General features: G+C 31.8%; 1 protein-coding gene across 1 annotated transcript; it reads right to left on the bottom strand.

Moving 5' to 3' along the window:
• Positions 1-10,172: 10,172 nt before the first annotated feature.
• Positions 10,173-12,223, bottom strand: LOC145608858 (uncharacterized). The gene has a single exon (XM_081664453.1). The coding sequence runs from the start codon at positions 11,956-11,958 to the stop codon at positions 10,393-10,395; it is 1,566 nt and encodes a 521-aa protein (XP_081520579.1). The 5' UTR covers positions 11,959-12,223; the 3' UTR covers positions 10,173-10,392.
• Between the last annotated feature and the right edge of the window lie 430 nt (positions 12,224-12,653).

Raw genomic sequence — 12,653 nt, 5'->3', positions numbered from 1 at the left:
ACACAAGCCTAACCCATTTGTTTACTTAATCGACCCATTATTTTTATGAGGCCCAATCTTTCTTTTTACCCTACAATAATTCTCTCCTTTAAATACCCCATGAATCTCCAAAAATTTCCCACACAAAAAGGTTAGTCTTATTTTCATCCTCTTTTGTTTCATTATTTTGCTTAATGTTAATTTAATTGTTTTGGGTTTTGATTTTAGTATAAAGATTATATTTTTAGGATCAAATTATATTTTAATGGTATAAAGATTATAAATTTCATATTATATTTATTTTATAAATTTCATATTTTATGAATTATAAACCTAGGGTTTCAATTTATTGAAAATCATGATTTTAGGGTTTTTTATGAACAATTGATTTAGGGCTTTTATAGTAATGATGTTTTGAAATTTTGGTGATTATAACTACTGATTAGTTTAACTTAATTCCAGATTATTTTGAACACATAGATTCGTGTTATAATTTTTAGATTTTCGTTCGTTAATATTAATCCCGTTTTAATCCCGATCAGATTCTGAACTCATCCGATTTTCATGAAAAAGTAGTGTTTTTCATGTGGAAACAACGTTTTAAGAAAGACTCACTACCTTTAGTAGTGAGCACCACCCTCTCGTGACCAAATTCAGCCTCTAAATATGATTTTCGAGCAGTTTTTGATTTTAATGAAGTTTTTTTTATACTTAAAATATTATCCTTGAGTTTGATTAATAAAATTAATTATGTTTAAAGTTAATTAAGCATAAATATATGTTTTTATTGAAGTTTTAAGTGTTGGAAATAGTTTCTAAGTACTAATTTTGATGTTTTATAAAGAGGGTTTAATCACCCATTAAAAAGGGAGATTTTTAGGGGTTTTTATATAATTTTCAGATTTTTATTAGACTTTGAACTTGCTGTAATTTCATGTATAAGAGTATATTTTAAGGTTTTTACGAAGAAAAATTTAAAGAACTATATATAAGCCTTTAATTTTAACTAAAGGGAAGGTTTTAAAGTGTTGTTTGATTTGGATTTTGAAGGTTTTAAAGTAAGTTAGTATTGCTGTAAATTTGATTGATTGGGTATTGATTGAGATGTTATTATTTGGCTTAGGAGAGGAGTTTATTGAAGGTGATTTCTAGTTAGTAAAGTGGCATACCAATTCGTTTGCTCAAGGTACGTACAAGTTACGAAACCTTTCTTTTAGGTGCATGTTTAAGGACGACGGATCGAGAACTTAGTATCATGTATAGGGATGACTGAGTTAAATTGTTTGGTTATACATTGTGAATTTCGTATGACGTGCACTATTTTATATTGCAAGTATTATTTGTGCTCTAATTATGCAAGGTGCGCTTAGAGGCAAAGATATATGATTGGTGTAATGATTAATTTATTACTCATTCATGATTATGCAAGCAGGATGAGTAAAGGAAGAATTTAAGTCTTCTAAGACGAGGTTGAGGTTTTGGGGTGCCTTATGCACTCAAGGTGTTTATACACCGAGGTAGTAAAGGAATAAATAATAAATGTTGCTTGCCACTAATAAATCAAGAATTGAAATTGAAAAGTTGTTTTACTTGATTGAATTGATATTGGATTGATTGTATTGTTGTGCATATGAGTCATCACCAAGTCTAAACCAGTAAATCACGTAAAGTGCAAGATGGATGAGCAATAAAACTCTGGATTGGTGCACTTCTGGAGTAATGACAATCAGGGGTTGGGGTACATGGGGTATTAGCCGTTTACTTTTCTCGAGGCCGTCTGATCTACGAGTCTCTTATTTCAAATATTTTTCAAAACTAGGAGTTAGGTGAGATCTCATACTAACTACGGTCACGGAGTCGCGCCCGTGGTCGTTGGATGTTTATTGATGTTTCCGAAAGGAGGCATGGGGTTTTTCTTTTATTGATGTTCCAAATGGAGCATGGGTTGGACAACCTTGTCTATTGCGTAATCCAATGAATAAAAATAATAATTTACCTACTATTAATTAATGGAGTATTAGTAATATAAATAGTTGAGTCGTGTGTTGAGTCTATAATTTAATGATGCATGATGATTGATTATTAGTAGCATGTTATGGATTTCTTAATTTATTTTGCAGCTTGTATGTACTCAGCTTTGCTGATTGCGTGCTTTGTGTGTCTTTCTTTGGTCATGGCCTTCGCCTTTCAATGACCCTGTGACGATCCAATTTTTACACTTGTAATATTGGGGAGCAGAATTACCACAGGTTCTTACACATGCAGCATTCATCAGGGTTGTGGGATCTTGAGTAGAGAGTTGGTTGTTTGCATTTTATTTCTTTTGCAAGTTTGAATTTATTTTAATTCGATTTTATTCGACACTATTTCTTTTGGGTTTGAATTTATTTGAACACTGAATTTAATCACTTACTACTTTTATTGGGTTTTGAATAAGGGCCTTAATGGTTCCAAGTTGTATGACTTAATTTTGTTTCATTCGTTGGTTTTGAAACTTATTTATAACTGATTTAGTTTTCCGCTGCTATTTTCTGATAAAGTCTTAACGTTTGAACACGTGGCGGTAGCACGCCAGTAATTCTCTTGAATATTGTTCAGGGTCCTCACAGGTTTAAAGAGAGAATTATTAGGGTGTTACATTAGTTATTAAGAATTCAGAATTGCTTTCTTTTCATTGTTGCTTCTCTACAAGTGCTCCATGTGTGTGGGTCAATTTAGAGTCCCTTTTTTTTGGCATCTTAACCATACTATTTAGGTATAGTACTTAGCCACTTATCCAAAGTACCTACCACATCTAATGATTACTACTTTACAAGTAGTATGATTAAGATTAATTACTCCAATACTAGTAGTTCCAAATATTAGTGTCACAAGCTAATTAATACTCCAAATTAATTAATATTAAAATGATTGTCTTTTGGCATTCATTATTGATGTTGGATATTGTCAATTATGTCACACTTTTTTTTGCAAACATTTTTACTTGTTGAAAACACCCACAGCCAACTTAAATATATTCCAATTCCATGGAACCTTCACTTTTGAGTAAATTCTCTCAAATTTCTATTGGGTATGAGGAAGACATCAATCTACAACATAGGATACTTTTTATTTCTTTTTTTATCTATCTAAACTGAAAAGCATTAGTGCGTAAGGAATAAAGATAATAATCCTAAACCCACCGTGGGTTAATTTCACTATAATGCTATGTTATTTACTTATTTCAAATATATATATGTGTATTCATTCATAAGTATTGTGTATATATATTATTATATTGAATTATCAACAAATTGATGAAATTATTTTTAATTTTCTGTCTCATAGAATAGGTTGTATTATTTACATGCAATTGGATTATGATAGACTGGTAGTCCTTTTCGAAATTTTTAGCTATAAGGATTGCTAAAAGTAATGCTTATTCTACGTCTTAAAAGTACAAGATTTTGATGAAACAGATGAAAAACCTATACGAAGTATAAAGATATATCTATACTTTGAGAACCCAATCCAAATAGAAATAAGGATGGGGGATTTAAATTTCTCACAATGGGACATTTAGTATTGTCTAATAATTTCTTTGCCATGATTTTTTTATGTCGGATTCAAAGCTAAGCTAATTGAAATTCACATGAGAAGGAAAAAAAGTGATTGGGGGAGGGGGGCTAAAACTTGTCATACATGCTACCATTTTAGGCACAATTAGGTAATAGCTAGTGCTATTTGATTGTTGAATGAAACTTATATTTTCCCAAATTTTCACGAAAACTCAATACTCCATAGTAGACGCGATTAATCGCTAGGAGCCTCTTTGTTTAATAGGTAAGACAAAACATTGAAGCATGCGTTGACACAACAAATTTGTCAAGAAGTGTTAAGTACCAAAACAAAAACATTATTAATTCGTAAAAACTATCATAAGAAACTTACATTTAGAAATAATATAAATAGAATAAGTAGTGATTTATAGTCTTTTAGAGGTCAAATGGTCCACTTCTATTTGTCTTTAGCACTTACAAAGTAGTGGCGAGCAATAAAGGAAACAAAAGATGAGAACGCAACAACAAAAAAATTACATACGAAGTACATTAAAAAAAATGGTCCAACACCTAATTAAACCCTTTTTAGGGCTCTTTAATCTTTGCTCTTTCTTCTCCTCTCTTTTATTTATTTTCCTCCTCTTTTTGAAGGGAGAACATCAATTACTTCCTTAGGAAGAGTATTATCTAGCCACACTTTCATCTCCTTATAATTATCTTTTACTAAAGCATGTGCTACATGTGCTAGAAATATGAATAGAATCCGACTAGCTAATTTAAGGCTTATTTGCATGGTTTTATTTTAGCTTACCTCATACAAAATTAGTTCGAAATATGTCGAAAATAGAAAAAATATATATGTTGGTGAGTTTTTCAACCGACAACATATGTGCAGTTATTATAATACTATTTAAGTTCATATACTATTTCTGTTAAATGTTATGTGAAACTTTAGGGTATTATTTGTGAGATATAAAATATTCCAAAGTTGCTCATAACATTTAACGGAGGTAGTATTAAGATAGTCTCAAAGAAGAAAATTTGAACTGAACCGTTTGTAAGGTTTTGTGGGGTGATACCGTTTTATTTCATTATGCAACTAAAAAATTGAAGAGCTAATTTTGTTTTTTTAATTTTTTATTTTTATTTGAAGAAGAAGAGATGATTAATCAACTCTCACCCTTATACTTGATCTTTTTTTTGCTTGTGTCTTATCTTTTCTTATGTTAGAAGGTTTACAACAATACTGGATAAGTATTTAAAGATCATATGGTTTCTTTCTGAACCATAAGTAATCCAATCTATTGAATCTATTTAGGCAAAGTTAAAAGTAATTCAACATTTTATGTCTTTGTCAACAAAAAGTAAGATTCTTAATCAACATAATATCATTTCCCTTCACTTCAAATGTTCCATTGGGAATGTTCACTCCTTTTATCTTGCCACCTATTCCATACACTAGTCAATAAATTACTTTGACGAATTAAATAAGAACCAACATAAAACACGATTATGTTATGTTTTATACTTCTTGAACGAAATTCAGAAGAATATCTCATCTTATGAATATTGCCAAGATTCCAAATAAACAGATAAGTCTGAAAATAAGTCATCTATATTTATAAAATCACATGTATATATATATTAAAACCATTCGTTCTAATTTCCTTTAAAACATAACTCGCATAGAGTTAATCTATATAAATTTAGAGCAAAATTGAAATAATTACAACATTATTAATGCCACCATTATGGCATTATTCATATACTCTAGAAATTCACCTCACGAGTGCATGACGCATTGACAACATCAAATGTCCTCCCTTATTTAGGCCCTTATGAATTTATGATATCAATCATATATTAGTGTCGGTGGATAAATTTGTTTTATTTTTGAGAAAATATGATTTCCACAAATAATTTCAAATTGCAATAACAACACAATGTTTTCAGCACTTAAATTGGTGGGGTTCCTTTTTATTAGAAAATCCTAGAACATTTAAATAATGAGATATTACTATTTTAAGGTCTCTATTTATAACACTGTTTATAAAATGACATATCATTCACCAAACTCTTGTCATTCTCATAAATCTGGCAACTTTGTATTTGTTATACTTGTATATTTTGGTGGGAATAATTTTATTTTGTTTTGTTTTTATTTTTTTCTGACAAAATATAATTTCCTTTGGTAATTCCTATAAAATTGATCTATTCTTTGCCAATAATTATAAAATAACGTAGGATACATGTAAAATCTACAAACACAGCCTTTTGTACTATTGTTCAACATTCATGTACTTGTCAAACTTGTCGATTTCTAGTTCCATGTATGCTTGGTACGGAGTATTAGTTTTGATTAGTAAAAAGTAAGTATAAATTAGTAAAATATTATAAGTAGTTTATTTGATAAATAAAACAACTAATGCTTGAACAATAAGGTTGTTTCCATTAAAATCTACACCTTTTGATTCTTTGAATTTGTTACATGGTCCGTTTTCATTCATTTTTTTTTATAAATTGGTTGCGCTTGTTTACTCTCATTAGTCAATACCCCTCAAAAGTATTCACAAGAATATATAACAAGCTAAATAGTCAATACCGTTATGCTTTTGTCTCCCCACCCCCCTTTCACCTACATTATACGTTAATTCCTCTTTCGTTTCTCTTTAATATACATGTCATCAATATTTAGAAAGATGCACTAAAAAACTAATAATACAGACGAGATTCGATTTCAAATCCTAACAAGTACAACCTCACCTTAACCAAGTAATTGAGCTAAACCAAGGGTCTGTTCTCTTTAGATTATTTTCAGTTCAGCTCAGTTCAGTTCAGTTCAATTCTTAATTTCCTTCTCTCATAAAATATTCAGTTCAGTTCAGCTTAACTCAGCTCAATTCAGTAAATTAGAACAGACCCTTAATATACATAGTATTGTGTGTGCAAATTGTAATAATTATAAACAAATTAAAAATAAAAGGGGGTGAGGGAAGTTGTATTTTAGGGAGTGGACAGAGCATAAAAGTAGAGAGTATGGTAACATTATATTGTTGGGTTTCTAAGAAAGATCTAACTTGACTTAATTTGTATGGTAGCTACCCAACCAAAGCTTTGAATAAGGGTAAAGTTCTGTCTTGGAAGCAACATCAAAGTGCTAAACCCCACGTTTTATTAACTACAAGTATCTATTACTACTGCATGCAACTGTGCAACTAATGCTACAGGCCTTTTTTATGAGCTACTGTCCACCACTACACATTCACATACTCCCTTTAATGGATCTTGCGTTCTTAAGTTTACAAACTTTAGACTTAATTTACACTTAATTGACCTTAACAAGATCTATTCAAACTAATTATCTAAGCTAACTTTAATTTTTATACTTTGTATTAACTAACCTTAATTCCTTAATTCTTATCTGTACTTCTTTTATACTTTGTCTTATCTGATTTACTTTTTATCAATGTAAGACAGTTACATATATATTCATAGTATTATTTGAGAAAGTTACGCCTTAAATTATTATCTGATGTGGTGCAATTTTTTTTTTTCACTAATGCAGTATGAAGTATATGATATACGAAGTATGATGTGACGTGACTTTACCAACTATGCTACCTTAGCTCGTAGACGACGCTCACTGATAACCGTTATTTATGATAGTAGCAAGAATTAAGGGTGGAATAATGAATAGGTTGAGGAGGAACCCACGCATTAAAAAATGGGAGGTAACATGGGGACGAAAAATTCGTTGATGAATGCAATAGAGAGCCACCTTCCTAATATCTTGCAGTTGTCTCACATTTCCTCCATGACTTTTATTTTGCTTTACCTTTTATCATTGATTGAATTGAGAGATTAAAATCTCATGAGAACAAACATCAAATCTTAAATAACATGGATCTTTGTTTTAGCTAGCTTGTATTTGCATGGTTTTCACGTTCCTAGATCTCTGCCTTTGCACAATTATGACACCGTTTTTGAGTTATGTTATACTTATTGTTATGATTATCTTCACTAATCACCCTTCTACATGTTCTAAGGAATATTAATTATATATGGCAAAGATTTGATTATTGGATGTTAATTCTAGGGTAGATTAATTAACTCCTGATTATGAATTGATCACCATTATTGACTTTAACGTATTACTCACACATTCCTTTTGTTAGCTATAGGTTGACTTGCTAAAGCAAAAACGTTGCATCTGTTGTAAAATAGAGGTAGTACTTAAAATAAATTTATAATCACATACTTGTATGTTATAACAATGTAACCGTTTTCATATTGTAGTCTTTATTTTTAATTTTTTTAAAAATAAAAGAAAATAAGATGCCCTAAATAATTCTTACGAGTTTTGTTTTTTTGTTTTTTTTTTTTTTTTTTTTTTTTTTTGACAAGGTATTCTATATTGAAATATTACCCTTTTAAGAAAATATTTATTAAAAAATAATTTCTGTAACCAGCAGTTAGTACTTAGTACATTTGGTAATGATTATTGATTGAGATAAGAAAGGGAAAAAAATGTCAAAGAATTAATATGAGTTTAATGCATGCCTAAATTATTGATTTAGAAGATACATAATCTGTATCAAAATTAGAATAAAAATTAATACTCAATAATATACAACTAAGAAAATAAGTTTTTACTACTTTTACATAATTTGTTACCTTGCCAGGAAGAATAAATCACATTCCATTCACAAGCAAAAATGATTGCATATTTGTATTTGCATAATAATTTGTTACCTTTAAGGAGTGTACAAACTTTTCTATTTGATAAAAAGAAGTGCTCGTTACTGTGATTTCATATATCTTCTAAAACCGATTTGTTCCAAATTACTTCACATATCATTGCAATTTAACCTAAGACACTTTAGAATATCTTCCAAAATCAAATATTTATAGTTATATTTGTATACAAGGTAAATCCTTAGGATCCTTTCTTTAGGATAGGACCTCAATTTGCATTTATTTCCTTTAAAAAAAGTGGTAATTTGCATATGCAATTATTCCTTTAGAAAATCACAGTTTATATGGTAAATTAACATATGCAATTAATCCTTTAGGAAATCACAGTTTATATGACAAATTAACGTACGAGTATGTATTTGGTAAAAGTTAGTTGGTACTCAAAATTCATGATCAAGTCTTGTCTACAACACGTCCTTCGAGACTACCTATAAGACTAAACAATGTACAAACATGTAAACAAAACTCTTTTATTTATTCCTCTAAACTAGAACCTTTTTATTTCTTTTTTTGGAAGGGCTAACCATATTATCGAAGTAATGAAGTAATGGTGTAGTATACTTACATGAACTAAGCTCTTTTTCCTTTTTCTTTCTTTACCAACTTTTTAGTAGCATGCGATCACATTCTCCAAAATAAGGCTTAAATTAACCACCAATATAGGTGGCAATATTATAATATTATAGTATAAAGTATAATTCACCCACAATTAATTAGTAACTTTAACGACCTTTTTCCAATAAGCCATACTCCTGAATCATTTGGTTGTTGATCACTTTATCACTTCTCTTAATTAGTCCCACATTGTAAAATTGACTCTTTTGAGAAACATACAGTTCACAGTCGTTTTAAGAGCTTGCATGTTCACATGTCCTTTGTGGTCTTTATTTCACTCCAAGCTTATAGAATACCGACACAATAAAAAAAAAAATCCACTTCCACCTAGTCATATAAAACGGAAAACACGAAACAATTTCTAGAAGATACACATTTTCGCACTGAGGTCAGACTATCAATGAGGTTTTGGTCTACTGGTTAAGATTGAAGGTCTATACATGATAAGTCATAGGTCAAAACTATACCTTTTCCATTTATTATCATACATTCGGATAATAAAACATTAGGCTTGTGCTATTGTATACTTCGTATTAAAGATGATCGTGAGGATCCTCCAAGTGACAACGAGGTGAATAAGTGAGAGTGAAAGGCAAATAGATGAGTACCTTAATTAGTAGTCGGTCGGTCCAAGCAAAAATTGTAAAATTGCTTCCTCAATATCAGTATTAATAATCCCAATTCTTTATTTTGCAAAAATAATCCCAATTCTTTATTAAAATTGGATCTTTGTTTCACATTTAGGGTACTTGTCAGTCTTCACTAGCCGTAATTGTATAAATTAGTTGGATCTTTCTTGTCATTGGAAATGAGTGTGTCAAAAGTGTCATGACTCATGTTCTTTTACTTCTAAACAATTTTAACATGATAAACATACTAACTCTACTTTGTAAATACATTAAATTAAAACAAGCAAAACAAAAACAATAATTACCAAACTCTACTAACACAAAATCAACTAACCTGAGGAAAGTTAGAACCAACAGAATTTGTCTGATTTATTTTATATTACTACTACTATTAATTCATATAACTAGATACTCATAATAAACTATACTCTCTTTTTCTTACACTAGTATTAATTCAGTACCCTAGAATTCATGGACCATATAATAAAGGAATATAAAACCATGACCATATAATATAAAAACCATATATTATAATTTTAATATAAAGTCTATATTATCATTATTTTATTCCCCAATTTTGGCCAGTTCGTTATTGACTTGCCTAAGCATATATACAACCTTTGCCAAAACACACCCAAACAAACTGAATGGCAGGCAGAACATTGAGGTACACAAATTTCACACCAATGTAGTAAAAACTTATTCAACCACAAACTAAATGTAATTATTCCATATTTCCAAAATTGTTTCCATTTTTTATGAACAGAATTTGCACATTATTAACTAAAAAAAGAAAAATAAACTTAGATTTATTATCCTATGTATTTTTTTTTTTCACCCAATTACTTGCACTATTTTACTAGTAAAACTAACTATTATTGACTAACCAAACAATCACTATAAACAGAAGAATATAATTTATGAGATGCACAAATTTCTTTCATAACCACCTCATCAATATCAAAACTACCACTTTCACCACTACTATGCCCACGTTGCACCACACTGAAGTAATCAGACAACCTTAAGTAACTCGAACTCGCCGAGTCGACCGAGTTAAACCCGCCGAGTGAACTCAACTCGGCGAGTGGCTCGGTCGGTGTGATCAAATTTATGTTCTTTAGAAGGTGCCCACTGTGAACGAGTTGGTTCACGAGTCCCGACTCAGTAACCGAGTTTCTCCCCTTCCCCTTGTGCTCTATCACGCCCCGCACGATTTCGGTCAATGCCGCGGTTGCGAACCGACGCACACCGCGGCTCCCACCGACAATCACGGAGGGGTTAAATTGAGGTTTGGAGTTCGAATCCCGCAACTTTCCCGAGTTCCTCTTGCCATGATGATGCCCCCGAGTCGGCTCGGTATCGAGATTCGACCACATAAACAACGACTCGGAGCTCCGATTCCGAACCCGACTAAACGGGTCGGAAAGAATCAATGTATCCCTTATATCAACTAGCAACATATGCTTAAACTGTCGGCGGACTCTCCCCAGCAACATGGGGTAACTCGCCCACCTCCGCAAACTCATTGGCACATGATCCAAGAAACCCGAAAGCGTATCTTCCGGGTCAAGCTCACTCGCCTCAAACCCGACCACTGACCCGTAACTCGACCGAGTCAACTCACCTTCACTCGAGTTCCCTCTCTTCTTCCCCCAAATCGGCTCCTTCTCCCCTTCTCCAACCTCCCTCTTCACCATATACCGACTAAACCCACTTCCTAACTCGGTGAACCTCCCGAGTTCAACACTAATTCGAACAAGTTGAACAAATGAGTCACATTCAAACCTCACCAATGCTTCAAACCTCGCCATCGCCGACGCCGAGGCGTAGATTAAAACAAAGTCAGCACGGGACAATAGACCAGAGTGGTGAATCAAAACTCGGAGAAATGTCCTTAACTCCTTTTCAGACGTATTTTCAGATACATGCCCAACAACTAAATCAGTCATACTTTTACTCCCTCTTAAATACAGAGCACCCATACCTTGTAAAGCAGGATTCGCAGCATCAATGCGGGTGAAATTAATCTCACTGCCCTTCATTTTACTCGAAAACATGCTCAAAACCTTGAATCTTTGATGGGTATTTTCGTGATTGTTGTTGTTCTGTTTCAGAAATCTTCGAGAAGATGGGTAATTGTTCTTCATAACAGAGGTGGGTTCGAAGGTTGAAAGAGTGAATAATAAGATAGTTGTGAAAACTAATATCCCACAAATTGATAGAGTAGATTGTGTTTTTGAAACGAGTAGATTTGTGTTTGATTTAGAAGCGAATGAAATTGAAGATTTCTTCTTATTACCAAAGAAATTGGGTTGTTCGTGAGAATTATTATTATCTGGGTGATGATGAAAAAGGATAAGCAAGAATCCCATTCCCCAACCTTCATTGTTGCTGCTACTGCTGTTTTTATCACCATTGGATTTTGCAGAAAAAACCATTAGAATTAACCCAGAAAACAAAAATATAAAATGTCACAATCTTTTTTATTTTTGTTTTTTTACTGGACAATAAAAATAAAAAAGAATGAGCACAATCTTTATTTTTTAAAAAAATGAATGAAGGAATGAAGTCTCTCTTTGTGATGTGAGATGAAATGGGGTGCAATGGCTGCTGGGAAAGTGAGGGAGAGGAGAGAGAAAGAATGAAGAAGGAAAGAAGGGAGGGAGTCGATATTGGTAGAGTATTAATGAGATTTTGGTGGTTCTTGGACAATGTGAAATCTATTTATATTTGGCATCATTTTATTTCTTGACTTGAATGAAATACGGAGTATTATCATAGATTCATATCATATCATATCATTTGGTGTCAAGACTAAGGTCTAAGGACCTTAGGTGAGGTGAGTCCGTGAGGGTAACATAAGCGCTAAATATTGGTATTTGGTACTCTCCTCGTTCCTTAATTACTCGTAGATTCCTACTTTTCTTTATTATGTGAGTAATAAATATTAGAAATAGGAATATAATAAAGGGACGGAGGGAGAACGATGCATTCAAGATATTTGTTTACTCAATGAATGATAAAAGAGCAATGATCATCGAAATGAGCAAACAATACCTTGGAGATGCACCGTACACCCGGATGTATATAGCAATTTCGAGTATATATTTGTGCGCTACAAATCAATACTCCC

The sequence above is a fragment of the Chenopodium album genome, chromosome 23 (assembly GCF_948465745.1).
Source record: "Chenopodium album chromosome 23, dcCheAlbu1.1, whole genome shotgun sequence".
Classification (NCBI taxonomy): Eukaryota; Viridiplantae; Streptophyta; class Magnoliopsida; order Caryophyllales; family Amaranthaceae; genus Chenopodium; species Chenopodium album.
This window is presented reverse-complemented; position numbering and strand designations above follow the sequence as displayed.